General features: G+C 48.6%; 1 protein-coding gene and 1 pseudogene across 1 annotated transcript in view; both read right to left on the bottom strand.

Annotated features, from left to right (window-relative positions):
• Positions 1-13,553: 13,553 nt before the first annotated feature.
• Positions 13,554-22,853, bottom strand: part of CELA3B (chymotrypsin like elastase 3B) — a 32,086-nt gene continuing 22,786 nt past the window's right edge. Inside the window, exons 7-12 of the mRNA XM_021934763.2 lie at positions 21,345-21,442; positions 21,094-21,228; positions 18,753-18,889; positions 18,252-18,394; positions 16,202-16,354; positions 13,554-13,646 (exon numbers count right to left, since the gene is read on the bottom strand). Of these exons, the coding sequence (XP_021790455.2) occupies positions 13,629-13,646; positions 16,202-16,354; positions 18,252-18,394; positions 18,753-18,889; positions 21,094-21,228; positions 21,345-21,442 (684 nt within the window). The 3' untranslated portion in view covers positions 13,554-13,628. The remainder of the gene's footprint in view (positions 13,647-16,201; positions 16,355-18,251; positions 18,395-18,752; positions 18,890-21,093; positions 21,229-21,344; positions 21,443-22,853) is intronic.
• LOC116272017 lies at positions 14,947-15,046 on the bottom strand (annotated as a pseudogene).

The following is a 22,853-nucleotide window of genomic DNA, read 5'->3' as shown; positions in this document are numbered from 1 at the left end:
TTGTCTACACTGCCACTGCTGGTCTGTAAACTCCTAGACGGCCGGCTGGTGGTTCACAAACCAGGACTCCTTGCTCTGGCCCTACTCCTACCTACCAGAATGACCGTGAACCCTTCCCCACTCACTCCTACAACCAGGTTTCCACCTCCTCTCTCAGCTTAGGTTTCCCTAACTGTAAAATAAGAGGGTTGGACTAGATTAAGGACTTCCAGCTCTTTCTCTCTCCCTACCTCTAAGGTTCCTTAGGAATCCTTCAGAAAACAGCAGGGGTTGGGAGAAGGATGCCACTTGAGTCCCAGAGCAACTCCAACTTTATAGGTACATTAATTTATGGGAAAATATATACATTTAGGCTTGTGTAAGATTATCATCCCAGGTAAAATTCGGCCTTTGTGCTTCATCTTTCCCCACCCTCCCGCTCACTCAGTTTGCTCCAAGAATACTGGCCTTCTGGTTATTTTGCAAATCTGACAAGCTCATCTTCTTTTTTTTTTTTTTTTTTTTTTTTGTTTTTGTTTTTTTTTTGAGACAGAGTTTCGCTCTTGTTGTCCAAGCTGGAGTGCAGTGGTGTGATCTCAGCTCACTGCAACCTCCACCTCCCGGATTCAAGCGATTCTCCTGCCTCAGCCTCCGGAGTAACTGGGTTTACAGGCGCCTACCACCACGCCCGTCTAATTTTTTGTACTTTTAGTAGAGACGGGATTTTGCCATATTGGCCAGGCTGGTCTCAAACTCCTGATCTCAGGTGATCCGCCCGCCTTGGCCTCCCAAAGTGGATTACAGGCATGAGCCACCACACCCGGCCTTTTCTTTTTTTTTTTTTTTTTTTGGGGACAGAGTCTTCTTCTTTTCCCCAGGGGGGAATGCAGTGGCCTGATCTAGGCTCACTGCAACTTCCACCTCTTGGGTTGAAGTGACTCTCTTGCATCAGCCTCCTGAGTAGCTGAGATTACAGACTTGCACCACCATGTCCAGCTAATTTTTGTATTTTTAGTAGAGACAGGGTTTTGCCATGTTGGCCAGGCTGTTCTCCAACTCCTGACCCCAAGCCATCCACCCACCTCGGCTTCCCAAAGTGCTGTAATTACAGGCGTGAGCCACTGCACCCAGCCTCATCTTCACTTCTTTTGCTGATCTCTGCTTGCAGTGCTCTTTCCTGAGATCTGTTCACCCGGGTTCCAGTTCAATTGTAGTGTCTCCTTTTCGGCCCACCTCCTCTATCCCCCCGACCCTGGGCACCCTTCCAATCCCTTTATAATCTGTTACTTTGCTTTTTTTTTTTTTTGAGACGGAGTCTCGCTCTGTCGCCCAGGCCGGAGTGCGGTGGTGCAATCTCGGCTCACTGCAAGCTCCACCTCCCAGGTTCACGCCATTCTCCTGCCTCAGCCTCCCAAGTAGCTGGTACTACAGGTGCCCACCGCCACACCCAGCTAATTTTTTGTATTTTTAGTAGAAACAGGGTTTCAACGTGTTAGCCAGGAAAGTCTCGATCTCCTGACCTCGTGATCTGCCCGTCTTGGCCTCCCAAAGTGTTGGAATTACAGGTGTGAGCCACCGCGCCCGGCCTGCTACTTTGCTTTTGTGATTACCTATTTATTATCTATCTCATCCACTAGAGGCAGGGTCCACAAAGCCAAGGACCTTGTCTGCCCTGTCACCACCATGTCCCCAGTACTTAAAACTGAGCATAGGGGCCACGCGCAGTGGCTCACACCTATGATCCCAGCACTTTGGGAGGCTGAGGCAGGCGGATCACCTGAGGTCAGGAGTTCGAGACCAGCCTGGCCAACATGGCGAAACCCCGTCTCTACTAAAAATACAAAAATTAGCTGGGCATGGTGGCAGGCGCCTGTAATCCCAGCTACTCAGGAGGCTGAGGCAGGAGAATTGCTTGAACCCGGGAGGCAGAGCTGAGACCACGCCATTGCACTCCAGCCTGGGCAACAAGAGTGAAACTCCATCTCAAAAAAACAAACAACAACAACAAAAAAAAACTGAGCATAGGCTGGACAAACACTGAATGAATGAATCAATGAGTGAGTAAAGGAACAGAGCAGCTGGGTGTGGTGGCTCACACCTGTAATCCCAACACTTTTGGAGGCTAAAGCAGGAGGATCCCTTGAGCCCAGGAGTTTGAGACCAACCAAGGCAACATAGTGAGACCCATCTCTACAGACATTTTTTAAAAATCAGCCTGGTGTGATGGTGTACATCTGTGGTCCCAGCTACTTGGTAGGCTGAAGTGGGAGGATCGCTTTAGCCCGGGAGATTGAGGCTGCAGTGAACTGTGATTGAGCCACTGCACTCCAGCCTGGGAGGATAGAGCAAAACTCAGTCTCAAAAAAAAAAAATTTTAAATTTAAAATTTAAAAACAAAAAAAACAATGGTCTGGGCATGGTGGCTCACACTTGTAATCCCAGTACTTTGGAAGGCTGAGATGGGTAGATCACCTGAGGTCAGAAGTTCGAGATCAGCCTAAGCAATATAGTAAAACCCCATCTCTACTAAGAGTTCAAAATTAGCTGGGTGTCGTGGTGCATGCCTGTGACCCCAGCCACTTGGGAGGCTGAAGCAGAAGAATCACTTGAACCCAGGAGGCAGAGGTTGCAGTGAGCCGAGATCATACTACTGCACTCCAGCCTGGGCAACAGAGTGAGACTCTATCTCAAAAGATAAAAAAAAGAAAAGAGAAGGCTTGAATTTTATGACAAATCCAATCTGATAAAAACCACTAGGGATATAGTTGTAGTTTCACAAAATTAGGCTTATTAACTTGATGTAGCAAGAGAGACAACACACCAGAGAAACTGTGGAGGGTCTCATCAAAGGAAGAAATGGGATTATCATAGGATTTGGGGGAGGCTGGAGTTCAGGTGAAATTGAAATGAAGCCGTGTTGATAGGCCTAAAGCAAAGCTGGCAATGTGTAAAGGGGTTAACATCTGGCGTGGGCTGAGAATCAGATTCAGAGTCTTGTTTCCTTGGACACCACAAAGGTAAGACAAATATAGACTATTGTGTCCAAAAACCCTTTATCTGAAGCTCTGCATCTGGGTAGAAAATCCAGGCTGTGTCTCTGTATCAAACCTGGCTCTTCTGACCCACTAAAGAAGCGTGGGATGTTCTGCTCTCACTGATGTGATTTCAAACAGCAAAGTTTCTGACAGTCTCTGATTTTAGAGAACGAGATATCTTTTTTCTTTTTTTTTTTTTTTTTTAGGTGGAGTTTCACTCTTGTCGCCCAGGCTGGAGTGCAATGGTGCAATCTCGGCTCACTGCAACCTCCGCCTCCTGGGTTCAAGCAACTATCCTGCCTCAGCCTCCCGAGTAGCTGGGATTACAGGCGCCCACCACGCCCAGCAAATTTTTATATTTTAGTAGAGATGGGGTTTCACCATGTTGGCCAGACAGAGAACGAGATTTCTCAGCACTGTCTTTTTTTTTTTTTTCTTTGAGACAGAGTTTCACTCTTGTTGCCCAGGTTGGAGTGCAGTGGCACGATCTTGGCTCACTGCAACCTCCACCTGCCTGGTTCAAGCAATTCTCCTGCCTCAGCCTCCGGAGCAGCTGGGATTATAGCCACCCACCACCACGCCCAGCTAATTTAGCCTCCCAAAATACTGGGATAGCACTATGTCTTTGATGTTAATTAATAAAAGAAAGTTTGACAGATTCACTTTTTTTTTTTTTTTTTCTGACACAGTGTCTTGTTCTGTGTCCCAGGCTGGAGTGCAGTGGCATGATCTCGGCTCACTGCAACCTCCACCTCCCGCTCAAGCTGCATTCCCCTCCTGCCTCAGCCTCCAGAGCAGCTGGGATTATAGGCACCCACCCACCACGCCCAGCTAATTTAGCCTCCCAAAATACTGGGATACACTCCATGTCTTTGATGTTAATTGACAAAAGGAAAGTTTGACAGATTCACTTTTTTGACACAGTCTTGTTCTGTGTCCCAGGCTGGAGTGCAGTGGCATGATCTCGGCTCACTGCAACCTCCACCTCCCGCGTTCAAGCGATTCTCCTGCCTCAGCCTCCTGAGTAGCTGAGACTACAGGTGCGTACCACTACACCCAGCTAATTTTTATATTTTTAGTAGAGACGTGGTTTCACCCTGTTGGGCAGGCTGGTCTCGAAGTCCTGACCTCAAGTGATCCACCTGCCTCGGCCTCCCAAATTGCTAGGATTATAGGCGCAAGCTACTGTACCCGGCCCAGATTCACATTTGATAGGAATTCCTTCATGCCTCAATCATCTGAATGTGAAGGCCCTTGAGAGTACCAATCTTTCCATCCCAGTGTGACCCCAGCTCCCTGGGCCCCACATCAGCCTGGCCTCCATTACAAAACTACCAAACCGAGTCACGATCCCCACACGGAGGGACCCAGCTTCCCAGTTGGACTGTGGGCTTGGCTGAATTAGGGTCATCTGCTTCTGCCCTGCACCCAACACAGGATACCAATAGGTGCTTGGGCCGCGTCCATTGAATCTAACTGCTGATGGGTTTTCTAAATGCAAAGAAAAAGAAGTGGAAGGAATCATGGAAATGAGGTCCACTATGTAAGGTAAGTGGGAATGTGAGTGATTTTTGAAAAATCTATTTCCCAAAGTGGAAATCTCTAAAATGTGGCCATTAGTGACATTCTGAAAAAGGAAAATAAAATGGTATTGCTGACTCTTTTAAGATTAAAATAATAAATTACTGATGTTTTAATAATTTTAAAATGAGAATGAAATTGTTGATATGTAATTAAAAGAAATTGTTGATATGTAATTATTGACGTTTTAATGATTTTAAAAGGAGAATGAAATTGTTGGTATGTAATTAAAAAGCAAGAATTGCAATTGATCCCTTTTTTTCCTCTTTCTCTTTTTTTTTGAGGCGGAGTCTCACTCTGTCACCCAGGCTGGAGTGCAGTGGCACGATCTCGGATCACTGCAAGCTCCGCCTCCCAGGTTCACGCCATTCTCCTGCCTCAGCCTCCCAAGTAGCTGGGACTACAGGTGCCTGCCACCACGCTTGGCTAATTTTTTATATTTTTAGTAGAGACCGGGTTTCACCATGTTAGCCAGGATGGTTTCCATCTCCTGACCTCGTGATCCGCCCACCTCGGCCTCCCAAAGTGAGTCCCCACCCCAGCTTTTCTCTTTCTTTAAAGAGGCAGGGTCTTGCTATGTGGGCTGGACTTGAATTCCTGGGATCCAGCAATCCTCCCACTTCAGCCCCCTGAGTAGCTGGAACTATAGGTCCTCACCACCACGCCCAGCTTTGATCCTTTTTCTTTTTTGGGAGTGGGGCAGGGACAAGGTGTGGTTCTGTCACCGAGGCTGGAGTGCAGTGGAGTGATCTAGACTCACTGCAACCTGTGCCTTCCAGGCTCAAGCCATTCTCCCACCTCAGCCTCCCAAGTAGCTCAGACCATAGGCATGTGCCACCATACCCACCTAATTTTTCAATTTTTAGTGAAGATGAGTTCTTGCTGTGTTGCCCAGGATGGTCTCAAACTCCTGAGCTCAAGTGATCCTTCTGCCTCAGCCTCCCAGAGTACTGGGATTACAGGTGTGAACCCCAATGCCCAGCCTCTTTCATTTTTAAAGAGGAAATTGAAGGCAGGGCGCAGTGGCTCACGCCTGTAATCCCAGCACTTTGGGAGGCTGAGGCAGGCTGATCACGAGGTCAGGCATTTGAGACCAGCCTGGCCAACATGGTGAAACCCCATCTCTACTAAAAACACAAAAATTAGCCAGGCGTGGTGGCAGGCACCTGTAATCCCAACTACTCAGGAAGCTGAGGCAGGAGAATCACTTGAACCCGGGAGGTGGAGGTTGCAGTGAACCGAGATTGCACCACTGCACTCCAGCCTGGGTGACAGAGTGAGACTCCGTCTCAAAAAAAAAAAAGGGAATTGAAGCATTGACATTGTGCCTTCTTGAAAAATGGATTGCTGGCTTTTCATGATTTAGAAATCAAAAGCAAAAAATTATTGGCCTTGACATTCTAATCATTATTCAAAGAATTAAGTTATTGACTATATGGGTTTTAAAAGACTTGAATTGTTAAGACTTGGAGATTTGAACAAAGGAAAATTGAACTGTTGGCAGTTTTAGGCAAGATTCCCTGACTCTCTGCTGCCCATGTGTGGAGAGAACTGGGTCATCACAGCTCCCAGCCTCCCTCTGAGGATGAGTAGAGGTCCCTTGGGGGCCCACTGGCCAGCCACATTATGGAATTACACATATCCCACTGCCCTTTACTCTGAAACTATTTTGGAGAATTATCCAAGGGTTCTTCCTGACTCATTGAGAGGAAGTGGACACTCAGCCTTTGCAACCCTACTGTGCCTTGGCAACGCCTGACAGTTACATGTCACCAGGCACTGTCTGACTCAATAACAATGATTAATGTGTGTGGTTTCAGAACTTCCTCCCCACCTCCCAGCACCCCCATGATGCAGAAGTCTCTGCTCAGCTTGACTCTATTTCTCCCCTGCTCTCACTCTGTCCTTGCCATACCAGTTCTCAGGCTTTGCAAGAGCTGGAGTGTGCAGGCAGATCACCTGAGGTCAGGAGTTCAAGACCAGCCCGGCTAATATGATGAAATCCCGTCTCTACTAAAAATACAAAAAAATTAGCCAGGCACAGTGGTGCGCATCTGTAATCCCAGCTACTCAGGAAGCTGAGGCAGGAGAATCACTTGAACCCAGGAGGCGGAGGATGCAGTGAGCCGTGATCGCACCACTGCACTCCAGCCTAGGAGACAGAGTAAGACTCCGTCTCAAAAAACAAACAGACAAACAAACAAACAAACAAAAAGAGCTGGAGTGAGGGTAAAGGTTGGAAGAGAGTTGTAGGGGAGGGCTGAGATGCCAGAAGTGGTTTAGGAGAAAAATGGGGCCAGTTTGTAATGTGTGGGGGCAGTGGATGGGAAAAGAAAAAAAAAAGAGCATTTGAAGGAGTATTGTTGATACAATCACTTTGGAGAGCAATTTGGCAATTGGTAAAGTTGAAAATGAACATGTCCTCCCAGTCAGCACAGCACGTCCATTTCTTGGAATATACCCTAGGGAAACTCTCCCACACGTGCACCAGGAGACATGTCCAAGGACATCCACTGAAGCACTGTTTGCAATCACAAAAAAAAAATAGCTCTGCTTTAAATATCCATGTGCAAGGAATAAAGAATAATAAAAATTTAGGCAATGGGATATGCTACAAACAGCGGCAATGAACTAGAGATATATAAAACAGCATGGATAGATCTCAAAAACACATTATGGCCAGGCGGGGTGGCTCATGCCTATAATCCCAACACTTTGGGAGGCTGAAGCAGGCAGATCACTTGAGGTCAGGAGTTCGAGACCACTCTGGCCAACATGGCAAAACCCTGTCTCTACTAAAAAAAAAAATATATATATATATATATAAGCTGGGCACGGTGGTGGGCACCTTTAGTACCAGCTACTCAGGAGGCTGAGCCAGGAGAATCACTTGAACCTGGGAGATGGAGGTTGCAGTGAGCCCAGATGGCACCACTGCATTCCAGCCTGGGTGACAGAATGAGTGAGACTCCATCTCAAAAAAAAAACAAAACAAAAACACTCCCCACAACATTGAGTGAAAGAAGCAATTTGCAGGACAGTCCATACAGCATGAAGCTGTGCATGTATTTTTAAAACCAAAACAATGCAATATATTGGTTTAGGATATTTATATATATGATAAAAATATAACAGCACAGAGTAGAAGGACAAACACTAAACTCGTATTATCAGTCAGGATAGGTTAGGTCCATACCTCTGTGACAAACAACACCCAGTCTTAGTGGCTTATAACAGAGTTTATTTCATGGTTGGGCTACATGTCCATCAGGGATTAGCAGAGGCTCCAGTTCACATCTCACCCTGGGACCAGGCTGACCAGCAACAACCAGATGTCATGGCAGAGAAAACGAGAGCCTGACAACTTGCTTTGTCTCTCAACACTTCACCTTGGCAAGCCTAATGGCCAGATCCAACCTTTTTTTTTTTTCCCCAGACAGACAGGGTCTCACTCTGTCACCAAGGTTGGAGTACAGAGTGTGAGCACCCCTCACTGAAGCCTCAACTTCCCAGGCTGAAACAATTCTCCCACTGTAGCCTCCCGGGTAGCTGGGACTATAGGCAGATGCCACCATGCCCAGCTAATTATTTTATTGTATTTTTAATAGAGACAAAGTCTCATTATGTTGCCCAAGCTGGTTTCAAACTCCTGGGCTCAAACGATCCTCCTGCCTTGGCCTCCCAAAGTGTTGGGACTACAGGCATGAGACACCACATCCAGCCAAATTGATAGATGTATTATTATTATTATTTTCTTTAAGACAGAGTCTTCCTCTGTCACTCAGGCTGGAGTGCAGTGGCATTATCACGGCTCGCTCAATCCTCAATGTCCTTGGTTCAAGCGATCCTCCTACTCCAGCCTCACAAGTAGCTAGGACTACAGGCATGTGCCACCATGCCCGGCTAATTTTTTACTTTTTGTAGGGACGGGGTCTCACTATGTTGCCCAGGCTGGTCTTGAACTCCCAGGCTCAAGTGATCCTCCCACCACGGCCTCCCAGAGTGCTGGGATTATAGGTGTGAGCCACTGTGCCTGGCCCAAACCCAACTTTAAGGGGGCAAGAAAGAGGTATCCTATTATGTGCCCAAAAGCAAAAGCAGTAACTGATGGATAAAAACCCTCTGTTCATCATGGTGATGACTTTTGGGAAGAGCAAAAAGGGCTTCCACCTTAACTGTGGAAACTGAAAATAAAACCCTAAGCCCTCTCAACCACTGAATGGGCCTCCTCTTGGCCAAGGGAACCCCAGAGAAACTTTGAAATTTGAGTTTCCAGCCATAACAGGATGGGATGTCAGACACACCTCATTAGACTTCCTTTTGGTGGTGTAGACACAACTGACCAGCATTCACGTTAAAAATTAGGCCGGGAGCGGTAGCTTACGCCTATAATTCCACACTTTGGGAGGCCAAGGTGGGCAGATCACCTGAGGTCAGCAGTTTGAGACCGGCCTGGACAACATGGCAAAACCCAGTCTCTACTAAAAATATAAAAAATTAGCCAGGCATGGTGGCACATGCCTGTAATCCCAGCCACACCGGAGGCTGAGGCAGGGGAATCACTTGAACCCAGGAGGAAGAGGTTGCAGTGAGCCAAGATGGCAGCATTGCACTCCAGCCTGGGTAACAGAGTGAGACTCCGTCCCCCACCACCACCCCCCAAAAAAATTAATGTTAAATAGAGATCATACAACTGACAGAACAAACTCTTGGTGGCAGTAAGATACCAAATTATAACAAGATCTAAGGTCATGCCAGATAAGGGTTAAGACTCCTACACTTAAAAAACTATGTTCTAACTGCCACAAGATTTTTCTTTCTCTCTTTTTTTTCTTTTTTTTTTTTTTTGGAGACAAGGTCTCAATCTTTCACGCAGGCTGGAGTGGTACAGTGGTGCAGTCACAGCTCACTGCAGCCTCAACCTCTCGGGCTCAAGTCCCATCTCTACCTCCCAAGTAGCTGGGACTACAGGCATGTGCCACTGCACCCAGCTAAGATGGGGTTTTGCCATGTTGCCCAAGCTGGTCTCAAACCTCTTCAAGCATTCTTCCTACCCTGGCCTTACAAAGTGCTGGGATTATAGGCATGAGCCACCGCTCCCAGCTACCTGAGATTTTTCCTTTTCTCCAGCAGCTCAACAAGCAGTGGCCTTAAGATAAGTAATATTAAAACAACTGCAGCTCATCCACCACCAGACACTAACAGCCCCCCTGCTCCTGCTTCACAGCCATAACTACAGCTTTGATTGGTCAAGACACAGATTTCATTAACTTTCTCCTGATAAGAAGACCAGGGACCATGGACTGGTTCTGTCTTATTTACAGAAGCTGCACTTGAGTGCCTTCGTGTTTCTGCTTCACCTTTTGATGTACAGGGCCTTGTTTTCATGCTTTAGAAAAAGAGATGGGGTCTCACTATGTTGTCCAGGCTGGAGTGCAGTGGCTATTCACAGATGTGATCATAGTGCACTGCAGCCTTGAACTCCTAGCTTCAAGCTATCCTCCTGTCTCCATCTCCCGAGTAGCAGGGACTACAGGCACATGCCACCATGCCCAGCAGTAATGCATTTAAATGTTAAGTCTCCACCCCACAGTGAACATGGGACACATGTAACATGCATGTTTGTTCAGTACACATGTGTCAGGACCCCCTTTGTGAATATTTACAGCTCCTTCTTTGTTTTTGAAACGGAGTTTTGCTCTTGTCTCCCAGGCTGGAGTGCAATGGCACAATCTCAGCTCATTGCAACATCTGCCTCCTGGGTTCAAGCAATTCTCCTGCCTCAGCCTCCTGAGTAGCTGGGATTACAGGCACCTGCCACCATACCCGGCTAATTTTTGTATTTTTTAGTAGAGATGGGGTTTCACCATGTTGGCCAGGCTGGTCACAAACTCCTGACCTTAAGTGATGCACCCACCTCGGCCTCCCAGAGTGCTGGGATGACAGGCGCAAGCCACCGCACCCAGCCCACAGCTCCTTCTATAACCTGTTGAATATGTATGTTTAGCCAACTCTTTCAGCTTAAGGCTCCCATTCCAATCCATCCTCCTTTGGAGTGCCTGTTTCTGGTCTCTGCGGGAGGCTACACTTCCCAGCCTGTCAGCATGGCCACCGTATAGGCTGTAACCCTTTATAAGATATTAAATCTCCTCTCCAAATTTATAGATCTTGGCCAGGCACAGTGGCTCACGCCTGTAATCCCAGCACTTTGGGAGGCCGAGGCGGGTGGATCACTTGAGGTCAGGAGTTCGAGACCAGCCTGAGCAACGTGGTGAAACTTCATCTCTACTAAAATACAAAAATCAGGCCGGGCACGGTGGCTCATGCCTGTAATCCCAGCACTTTGGGAGACCTAGGTGGTGGATCACGAGATCAGGAGTTCAAGACCAGCCTGGTCAATATGGTGAAACCCTGTCTCTACTAAAAATACAAAAATTAGCTGAGCATGGTGGCTTGTGCCTGTAGTCCCAGCTGCTTGGAAGGCTGAGGCAGGAGAATTGCTTGAATCCGGGGGGCAGAGGTTGCAGTGAGCTGAGATCATGCCACTGCACTCCAGCCTGGGCAACAGAGCGAGATTCTGTCTCAAAAAAAAAAAAAAAAAATCAGCTGGGCATGGTGGTGGGTGCCTGTAGTCCCAGCTACTCAGAAGGCCAAGGCAGGAGAATTGCTTGAACCTGGGAGGTGGACATTGCAGTGAGCCAAGATTGCGCCACTGCACTCCAGCCTGGGCGACAGGCTGGATCTAAAATATTATAGATCTCTTTTTCTAGTGGATGATTGTAATAGATATTTTTTAGAATATGAAGCAAAATGTGAAATTTGTTAATTCTGAAGGGAGGATAACTGAGTATAGGTATATATTATTCTCCATATTATCTGTATTAAAATAATATATATTTATTCTCTGTTATATCATTCTCTATGTTGCATCTTTTTCAGTTGTAGCTGAAAGTATAAAGGGAGGCTACAAATGGGCCATTAATGTTAAAGTCATTTGTGTGTGTCCTTGCTGGGACAATCTTTCCTTTCATGGTATTCAAAGAGAAATATGAGTAAAGAGATTCCTTTTTTTTGTTTGTTTGTGTGTTTTCTTTTTTGAGACAGAGTCTTACTCTGTGCCCAGGCTGGAGTGCATTGTCACAGTCTCAGCTCACTGCAGCCTCTGTCTCCTGGACTCAAGTGATTCTTCCACCTCAGTCTTCTGAGAAGCTGGGACTACAGGTACACACCACCACACCTGGCTAATTTTTATATTTTTGGTAGAGATGGGGTTTTACCATGTTTTCCAGGCTGGTCTCAAACTCCTGGGCTCAAGTGATCCACCCACCCTGGCCTCCCAAAGTGCTGAGATTACGGGTATGAACCACCAGGGCCAGCCAGACTCTCTTGTTTTATGTTGCTTTTGTCTGTGTAACAGCATTCTTTTTTTCTTTTTTAAGACGGAGTTTCAAACTCGTGACCTCAGGTGATCCACCTGCCTCAGCCTCCGAAAGTGCTAGGATTACAAGCATGAGCTACTGCACCTGGCCAGCGTTCTTTCTTTCAAAACTCAACTGTTTGCTGGGCTCTGGGCTCGTGTGCAGCATTGTGTGTACCTGTGTGTGTACCTGTATGTGTATACCTGTGTGTACCTGTGTATCTGTGTGTGTGTCTTCTCCCCGCTGCAGCAAGGGCTCTCCCTAGGGTTACCTGACTTGTCTCTATTTTTCCAGCCCTGAACTTGCCACATGTTTAATGAATGACCCTGATATGCTCATGACATGGTGAGGCTTTGTGTCCCCACCCAAATCACATCTTGAATTGTAATCCCCATAATTGCCATGTGTCAAGGGAGAAGGTAATTGAATCATAGGGCGGTTTCCCCCATGCTGTTCACATGATAGTGAGTGAGTGAGTTCCCACCAGATCTGATGGTTTTATAAGGGACTCTTCCCCCTTTGCTGGGCACTTCCTGCCACTTTGTAAAGAAGGTCCCTTGCTTTCCCTTCACCTTCCGCCATGATTGTAAGTTTCCTGAGGCCTCCCCAGCCATGCTGAACTGTCAGTCAATTAAACTTCTTTCCTTTATAAATTACCTAGTCTCGGGCAGTTCTTTGTAGCAGTATCAACACAGAGTAATACAGCTCAGTTATCTTTAAATAATGAGCCACTTCAGGGCAGGAACCATGTCTCCTTACCCCTCTGAGCCCTCCTCTAAAACAAGGAATAAGTGTTTGTTGAATGAATGAATAACCAAAGCCCCCAGCCCATCAATGGAAGCTGAACACACACTGTCCTTCCCACTCTACCATGAGCCTCCTGAGGGGCTGGCAGGGTCTGTTTATCTGCAGATTTTTTTTTTTTTTTTTTCCGAGACGAAGTCTTGCTCTGTCACCCAGGCTGGAGTGCAGTGGTGCGATCTCGGCTCACTGCAAGCTCCGTCTCCTGGGTTCACGCCATTTTCCTGCCTCAGCCTCCCGAGTAGCTGGGACTACAGGCTCCCACCACCACGCCCACGCCCGGCTAATTTTTTTGTTGTTGTTGTTGTATTTTTAGTAGAGACGGGGTTTCACTGTGTTAACCAGGATGGTCTCGATCTCCTGACCTCGTGATCCGCCCACCTCGCACTCCCAAAGTGCTGGGATTACAGGCTTGAGCCACTGCGCCCAGCCTATCTGCAGATTTTTACCATGTTTATATGCCTGCATTGAAAAGCTACTGACTTATGTGTGACTATATACTAAGGCGACCAACTTGTCCCAGTTTTAGCATTAAGTGTCCAGTGTCTTAAGAATTCCTGAAGTTCCAGGCAAACCAGGATGGTCAGGTCACTGGAAAGCAACTCCCTTCTCCCCCAGCATCATTTTTGCCTCATCTTCATATGAAAGGGTTGGACCTGGTCCTATCTCTGCATATGAGATCTAAGATTTTAGGAACAGGCCAGAGGGGAAGAGGTGAGTCAACAAAGAAAGATTCAACTTGGAATTTTCTGAGAGATCTTTATTCTTTATTCAGGATGTGGGATCGATCAGCACTGCCAGCTGGGCCTTGGTTCTAGTGGCTTGCTATGGTCTGGAAAAGTTGGGGTGGATGGACAGAATAGTCAATTTAGGAGCACAGGTTCTGGAGCCAGATGAAACTAGGTTCAATTTCCAGCCCTGCTGTGTGACCCTGGGAGAGGGATTGACCTCTCTGAGCCTCAGTTTCCTTCTCTATGTAGTAGAGATAATGATAGAACTTACCTCATGGGGGGTTCTTGATTAAATGGTTAACTAAGGTTCTCTCTACAATGCCTGGCACAAATTTAGATGGTATGTGTGCATATATGTGTGTGTGTGTGTGTGTGTATATATATACAGAAAATATATACTTTGGGTTTTTTTTTTAAATAGAGTCTCACTCTGTTGCCCAGGCTGGAGTGCAGTGGCACGATCTCAACTCACTGCAACCTCCACCTCTTGGGTTCATGCCATTCTCCTGCCTCAGCCTCCCAAGCAGCTGAGACTACAGGCATACGCCACCATGCCTGGCTAATTTTTGTATTTTTAGTAGAGACGGGGTTTCACCGTGTTAGCCAGGATGGTCTCAATCTCCTGACCTCGTGATCTGCCCACCTCAGCCTCCCAAAGTGGAGGGATTACAGGTATGAGCCAATGCGCCCGGCCTTTTTTTTTTTTTTTTTTTTGAGACAGAGTCTTGCTTTGTCACCCAGGCTGGAGTGCAATGGTGCAGTCTCGGCTCACTGCAACCTCTGCCTCCCATGTTCAAGCAGTTCTCCTACCTCAGCCTCCCTAGTAGCTGGGATTACAGCCATGCACCACCACACCCGGCCAATTTTTTAATATTTTTGTAGAGACAGGGTTTCACCATATTGGCCAGGCTGGTCTCAAAATCCTGACCTTTTGATCCACTTGCCTCAGCCTACCAAAGTGCTGGGATTACAGGAGTGAGCTGCTGTGCCTGGCCTTATATATATATATTTTTTAACATGGGTCTGGGAACCAAGGTATTATGGTCTATAAATCATCACTATTACCATTTTTTTTCTTTTTCTTTTCTTTTCTTTTTTTTCTTTTTTTTGAGATGGAGTCTTGCTCTGTCACCCAGGCTGGAGTGCAGTGGCACAATCTCAGCTCACTGCAACCTCCGCCTCCCAGGTTGAAGCAATTCTCCTGCCTGAGCCTCCTTAGCATCTGGGACCACGTGCATGCACCACCACGCCCATCTAATTTTTTGTATTCTTAGTAGAGACAGGGTTTCACCATGTTGGCCAGGCTGGTCTTGAACTCCTGACCTCAGGTGATCCGCCTGCCTTGGCCTCCCAAAGTGCTGGGATTACAAGCATGAACCACTGCACTAGGCCAGAAATGTTTTTTTAATGGAAGGCTTCATGAGTTTGCATATCATCCTTGTGCAGGGGCCATGCTAATCTCTGTATCGTTCTAATTTTAGTTTATGTGCTCCCAAAGCAAGCATTACTTTTTTTTTTTTTTAAGAGACAGGGTCTTGCTGTGTTGCCCAGGCTGGAGTGCAGTGGCATGATCTCAACTCACTGTAACTTCCGCCTCTTGGGTTGGAGTACAGTGGCTATTCACAGGTGTGATTCTACTACTTATCAGCATGGGAGTTTTGACCTTCTCCGTTTCTGACCTGGGACAGTTCACCCCTCCTCAGGCCACCTGGTGGTCCCCACTCCCAGGAGATCACCACATTGATGCCAAACTTGGTGCAGAACCCAATGGGTATAGCGTACTACAGCCCAGAACTCCAGGGCTCAAGCGATCCTCCTGAGTAGCTGGGACTACAGGTGGGCATCACTGCACCCAGCTAGCTATTACTTTTTGTTGTTTTGGAGACGGAGTCTTGCTCTGTCACCCAGGCTGCAGTGCAGTGGTATGATCTCGACTGACTGCAACCTGCGCCTCCCAAGTTCAAGCAATTCTCTGCCTCAGCCTCCCAAGCAGCTGGGATTACAGGCACCTGCCACCACACCCACCTAAGTTTTGTGTTTTTAGTAGAGATGGGGTTTCACCATCTTGGCCAGGCTGGTCTTGAACTCCTGACCTCGTGATCCACCTGCCTTAGCCTCCCAAAGTGCTGGGATTACAGGCATGAGTACACCGAGTCCAGCTATTACTCTCTCTTTTTTTTTCTTTTCTTTTCTTTTTTTTTTAAGCTATTACTGTTATCACGAGCATTATTAATCCTCTCTGATCACCCATCCCCAGATGAAGCCTGGGGCCTGGACTCCCCTCTCTTGGCTCTCATCAGACTTCGTCATTATCGTTTATGTATCACCTGTCCCCCAGCAGGCAGCCTCTGGTCTGGCATGTCTCTCTATCCTCCCTGACAAGAGAGGACAAGACCAGAGGAGATACTTTATAAACACTTGTTGAAACAAGGAAGTTCAGCTGTAGTTCCAAGCGCCACTCAGAAGCCATCAAGTTCCCAGAGACACACTATATCAGAAAGCATCCCCAAGCTCTTCTGGAATGTCCCCAAGGGCCCTTCCCCACTGAGCTTCTAGGATCCTTTCAGGCCCTCCCCCAGGATCCAACGTTTCTCACCCATCACCTCTCAGAAGAGCCACCACCCTGGAGCCCTCCCGGCCGCCCTGCCCTCCTCACCTCCTCGATCCAGTCGATGAAGGCCGAGACTCGAGTGAACACCGTGGGCTTCCTTTGGGTGTTGCAGCCGAAGGAAGAAACAAAGCTGGTCACACCGTGGACCTGCCAGCCACCATCGTCTGTGGGGCAGTTGAGGGGTCCTCCAGAGTCACCCTGGAACCATCAGAGAGGGGTGGGTGGCTGAGCCATGTCTGAGGTTTATGGAACCGGTTCTGAACTCTAGGGATTTCGAGAAATTCCGACATTACTTGACCCCTCTAAACCTCAGCTCGCTCTTTTTTTTTCTTATTATTTGTAATTTTTTTATTTTTTTAGGCAGAGTCTCACTTTGTCCAGGCTAGAGTGCAGTGGTGCGATCTTGGCTCACTGCAACCTCCATCTCCCGGCTCCCAGGTTCAAGTGATTCTTCTGCCTCCCAGGTAGGTGGGATTACAGGCACCTGCCACCACACCCAGCTAATTTTTGTATATTTAATAGATGGGGTTTCACCATGTTGGCCAGGTTGGTCTCGAAGTCCTGACCTCAGGTGATCCACCCACCTCGGCCTCCCAAAGGGATTATGGGTGTGAGCCACCGCGCCCAGCCAGCTGACTCATTTGTGATAGGGAATAGTAGTATCTATCCAAGAGCCTAGGGAGTTACATGAGATGATGCATGATCTTAGCACGATATCCAGTAGAGAAGAAGCACTCGATAAACATAGTTCTTATTGGCAGTACTATAGTTAATTATTAATTCATACTCAATTATAATACAATGAGGGGGCTGGGCGCGGTGCTCAAGTCTGTAATCCCAGCACTTTGGGAGGCTGAGACGGGCGGATCATGAGGTCAGGAGATCGAGACCATCCTGGTGAACATGGTGAAACCCCGTCTCTACTAAAAAAATACAAACAATTAGCCGGGCGAGGTGGCAGGCGCCTGTAGTCCCAGCTACCTGGGAGGCTGAGGCAGGAGAATGGCGTGAACCCGGGAGGCGGAGCTTGCAGTAAGCTGAGATCCGGCCACTGCACTCCAGCCTGGGCGACAGAGCGAGACTCCGTCTTAAAAAAAAAAAAAATACAATGAGGGTATTTGATAGTATTTTTTTTTTTTAACAGACAAGGTCTTGGCCAGGCACAGTGGCTCATATCTGTAAACACAACAGTTTGGAAGGCCAAGGCGGGAGGATCACTTGAGCCCAAGAGTTAGAGACCAGCCTGGGCAACATGGTGAGACCTCATCTCTACAAAAAATTTAAAAATTAGCTAGGCATTGTGGCGTGCATTTGTACTCCTGGCTACTCAGGAGGCTGACGTGGGAGGATTGCTTGAGCCCAGGAGGGCAAGGCTACAGTGAGCTGTGATGGCGTCACTGCACTCTAGCCTGGGCAACAGAGCAAGATCCTGTCTCAAAAAAAAAAAAAAAAAAAGGGCAATGTCTTGCTCTGTCACCCAGGCTTGAGTGCAGTGGCAAAAATCATAGCCCACTGTAAGCTTGAACTCCCAGGCTCAAACAATTCTCCCACCTTAGCCTCTCAAGTATTTGGGACTACAGATAAGTGCCACCATGCCTGACTAATTAAAAAAAAGCTTTTTTGTAGATGGGCATCTCACTATGTTACCTAGGCTGGTCTCAAACTCCTGGCCTCAAGCAATCCTCCAACCTCAGCCTCCCAAAGCACTTGGATGATAGGCATGAGCGACTGTGCCCAGAACAATGATAGAATTCTTAATGTTTAATTGTAACTTCAGAACCACAGAGTTGACCTGGCATTAGAGGTTATGGTACTGGTGTCTCCTCCTGTGCTGATGCGGAAGCCTGAGGACCAGGGAGAGACAATGACTTGTCACAAGTCGTGTCAGTGTGTGAGCTGAGACTGCAACCCGGGGGTCCCGACTCCCAGGCCTGGGCTCTGTGTCTGGACTGCGCTGACTTCCTCCAAGTCCTGCCTGGCCTGGAGGCTGAATGGGGCAAGCAGGCAAGATCCCTCCTCCACCTTCCAGGCAGTTGGCCCCATTCCAAGATCCTGCACACCCAGCACCACCTCGTGCAGGTAAGAGCTGACTCACGTTGCAGCCAGAGCGGATGTCCCCACCAGCACACACCATGGTCTTCTTCACGGTGGAACCCCACCAGTTCCACCTGGAGCAGTGCTCATAGTCCACCACGGGCAGCAGGGCCTGCTGCAACTTGTCTGGGAGTGGTCCGTTGGCTGCAGGGATAAAAAGCACCGAGTCAGGGGCCTGGGGGCACAGGGCTAGGAGCCCCAGAGGAAGGGGGCATTCAAGGCGCACAGCTCTTCCGCTCTGATGAGGACTCTCCTCCCACCCCCTAAATGGTCCTGCATGCTTTGTGCACAATTACATCCCCAGCACGTGGCACACAGGAGGCACCAAAACATGTGCAACTGACCACATTCATGTTTTGGAGGTTGGTAGGAGAAGGCTGCAGCTGGAGAGAAACGGGAGAAAAGTGCAAGGTCCGGTCTTGGTGTTACCTTCAACCTGCAGCCCCCAAGCCCTGTCTTTCTGACGCCGTCCCTGTGGGCAGCTAGAGAAGTCAGCACGTACTATAGAGACGGCCCCAGCCGGTGATGTAGCAGGGTGTCTCGTTGGGAAGGATGTCACCAGCGGGAGGGAGTGAGGCGAGCTGGACGGCGTCTCCCAGCTGGGCGCTGCGTGAGAGCTTGATGAGGGCGATGTCATTGCTGGGGAAGAGGCAAGAGTCACAGGGCCTGGTCCTCCAGCCGGCCCAAGTCCTACCCTCCAGCTGTTGCTCCAGGCTATTCCACCTCTGAGATGCCCCGGCTCCTTTACCCTCCAAATCCACTCTTTCATCATCATCATCATCATTATTATTATTATTGAGACACAGTCTCGGTGTGTTGCCCAGGCTGGAGTGCAGTGTCACAATCATAGCTCACTGCAGCCTCCTGGACCAAGGGATCCTCCCGCTATCACCTCCTGAAGTGCTGGAATTACAGGCATGAGCCACTACACCTGGCCCAAATCGTTCTTAAGGCTGAGCAATTTTTTTTATTTTTTATTTTTTGAGTCAGAGTCTCACTCTGTTGCCCAAACTGGAGTGCAGTGGCATGATCTTGGCTCACTGCAACCTCCACCTCCTGGGTTCAAGTGATTTTCCTGCCTCAGCCTCCTGAGTAGCTGGGATTACAGGTGCACGCCACCATGCCTGGCTAATTTTTGTTTATTATTTTTAGTAGAGATGGGGTTTTGCCATGTTGGCCAGGGTGGTCTAGAACTCCTGACCTCAGGTGATCTGCCCGCCTCAGCCTCCCAAAGTGCTGGGATTACAGGCATGAACTACCATGCCCAGCCAAGGTTTAGCAATTTTAAGAAGCACTTCTAGCCCCTTGGCTCACTCTGACCCTTGGCCTTCAGAATTGCCCTCTCCTTTGGCGCTTTAACCCTCACAGTTCAGTATCAGAATCACCTGGAGGGCTTGTTAAAACAGACTACTGAGGATCACGAGGTTAAGAGATCGAGACCATCCTGACTAACACGGTGAAATCCCGTCTCTACTAAAAATACAAAAAAAAATTCGCCAGGCATGGTGGCGGGCACCTGTAGTCCCAGCTATTTGGGAGACTGAGGCAGGAGAATGGTGTGAACCCGGGAGGCGGAGCTTGCAGTGAGCCAAGATCGCACCACTGCACTCCAGCCTGGGCAACAGAGCGAGACTCAGTTTCAAAAAACAAAACAAAATAAAAAATAGACTGCTGCATCCCACCCCAGTTTCTGATGCAGTGGATCTTGGCTAAGGCCCAATAATTCACTTTTTTTTTTTTTTGAGACAGAGTCTTGCTCTGTCTCCCAGGCTGGAGTACAATGGAGTGATCTTGGCTCACTGCAACCTCTGCCTCCTGGGTTCAAGCAATTCTCCTGCCTCAGCCTCCAGGGTAGCTAGCATTATAGGTGTGCATCACCATGTCTGGCTAATTTTTTAAATTTTTAGCAGAGACAGGGTTTCACCATGTTGGCCAGGCTGGTCACGAGCTCCTGAGCTCAAGTGATTCACCTGCCTCGGCCTCTGAAAGTGCTGGGATTACCGTGCCTGGCCAATAATTCACATTTCTACAGGTTCCCAGGTGATGCTGATACTGCCAGCCCAGGGACCACATTTTGAGAACCACTGCCCTCTGTCTTCACCTGCCTGCGTGTCACTCCAGTCCAGTCCTTTTGTCTGGGTCTCCGTTTTCTCTCTACTCACCCCAGAAGCCCTGTGAAGACGGGTCGGGGTTTCCATCATACGGTGCTTCACTCCTATACTGCATTTGCAGGGGTTCTGCACCCGTCTTTGACCCTCTCGCCAGAAAAAACTGAGGCACTCAGACTTAAGAATTTTTCATACACTTGAAGGGCATAAGATTGTCTCCTTGGCCTTCACAACCACCCAGGATGCCCAACTTCATGATCACCTTTTGACAAATGGCAAAACTGAGGCCCAGGGAAGGCCAGTGACTTGCTCAGGCTATACAGAGAGTTAATGCCAGGCCTGACTCTCAGGCCAGTGCTCCTCCTTTTGCCCATAGTACTGGGAGCCCAGGATGCACTGGGTGAGCCATCTATTGAATGGAGAAACCCTCGGATTTAGGGGAAAGGTACCAGAGGAACCCTGAGCTCTGAAGCTACTAGCCAAGTGGCCTTGGGGGGTTCCTGCCCCTCCCTGAGCTCTGCCATCCCCTCTATAGGGAGACAGGTTTGGTGGTGATGGTCCTTAAAGACTCTGCTGGCTTCAACCCTCAGTGTGTGAGACCTGGACACAGGCTGCTGGACTCAGCACCCTCTCCCTGCATGCCTACTCAGAGTTGGAGCCTACTCAGACTTGGCTGTGGGTCATGGAGGGACAAGTAGAGGAGCCTTTGAGTTCCAGACTGGAGCATTCACTCACCCACAGGCCACACACAAGCGGTTCCAGAGTGGATGCACAAAGAGGTCCCCAGAGTTGATGGGGATCACCTGCTCGGGGCCCTCCTTCACAGCAAGGTTGTAGTCGCCTAACACCACCTGGTAGGTCAGGGAGCTCCTGCGGGAGGAGGTGAGGTCAGTCTGGGCCTGACTGGCTCACCTCCCTCCTTCCCCATCATCACCCACTCTCTCCGGCTGCCCGGGTCGTAGGCAGGGACAGGGTAGAGAACTCACGAGATGCAGTGGCCCGCAGTCACAACCCAGTCGGGGGCGATGAGGCTGCCACCGCAGGTGTGGTGGAAGCTTCCATTTTTCTCATACTGCAGGGAAACCTGGTGGCCCAGGAAGAGGGCCTGAGTGGGCTGGTCCCCACCACGAGAGTTGCCACCAGTGGCTGTATAGGTTGTGCACTGTGCAACTCCAGAGGGCGCCATTCGCACAGAAAACAAGAGCACGCTCTGAAATGTGCAACGCACGACCTGCACAGCTGCCTGTGGCGGCCCCATCATTTTTCCTGGGAGTCACATTCTGATTCTCCAAAGCCTCCCTGCACCAGGACTATGACCTCCCTGGGGACCCCAACATTCTGTACCTTCTGTCTCCTGAGAGCCCTTGATGGCCCTCTGTTCTATCACATACCCCTTACCCCATCATTTTGTTTTGTTTTGTTTTGTTTTTTGAGATAGAGCTTTGCTCTTGTTGCCCAGTCTAGAGTGCAATGGTGGCGATCTCAGCTCATTTCAACCTCCACCTCCCGGGTTCAAGCGATTCTCCTGCCTCAGCCTCCAGAGTAGCTGGGATTACAGGCACCTGCCATCATGCCCGGCTAATTTTGTATTTTTAGTAGACATGGAGTTTCACCATGTTGGCCAGGCTGGTCTCGAGTTCCTCACCTCAGGTGATCTGCCCACCTCAGCTTCCCGAAGTGCTGGGATTACAGGCAGGAGCCACCACGCCCAGCCTCCCTGACTCTTTTGAACCTCAGATCTTTCAAGGCTTCTTGAGCTTTCTGAAGCACAGCTCACCCTGATGAATTCTTTGCCTCTCTTCTCATTTCCTACACATTCTGATTTTCAAAAGCTCCCTCTAGACCAGGGTTAGCAAACTGTGGACCGTGGGCCACATCAGGCTCCTGGTCTGTTTTTGTAATAAAGATGTCCTAGAAATAGTCACATTCATTTCTGTATTGTTTGTGTCTGCTTTCATGCTACCATGGCACAGTCAAGTCATTCACATCCAAACCATCAAATAACCTAAAATATTCACTCTCTGGCCCTTTACAGAACAAGCCTGCTGACCCTCTCCAATAAAACTTCCCGTGATCATGGGAATGTTCTATATCTTTGCTGTCCAATATGGTAGCCACTAGCCCACATGTGACTATCAAACATTTGAAATGTGGCAAGCAGGACAAGCATGGTGGCTCATGCCTATAATCCCAGCACTTCGGGAGGTCAAGACGGGAGGATCACTGGAGCTCAGAAGTTCGAGGCAAGCCTGGGCAACATAGTGAGACCCCATCTCTACAAAAATATATAAAAATTAGCTGCACATGGTGGCGCATGCCTGTAGTCCTCTCTACACAGGAGGCTGAGGTGGGATGATTGCTTGGACCTAGGGAATCAAGGCTGCTGTGATCTGAGATCACACCACTGCACTCCAGCCTGGGCAACAGAGCAAGATCCTGTCTCAAAAAAAAAAAAAGAAAAGAAAAGAAATATGGCAAGCACCGAGGAACTGAAT

Source organism: Papio anubis, chromosome 1 (assembly GCF_008728515.1).
Source record: "Papio anubis isolate 15944 chromosome 1, Panubis1.0, whole genome shotgun sequence".
NCBI classification, from domain to species: Eukaryota; Metazoa; Chordata; class Mammalia; order Primates; family Cercopithecidae; genus Papio; species Papio anubis.
Note: the sequence above shows the minus strand (reverse complement) of the source record. Positions and strands in the feature narration are given on the sequence as shown.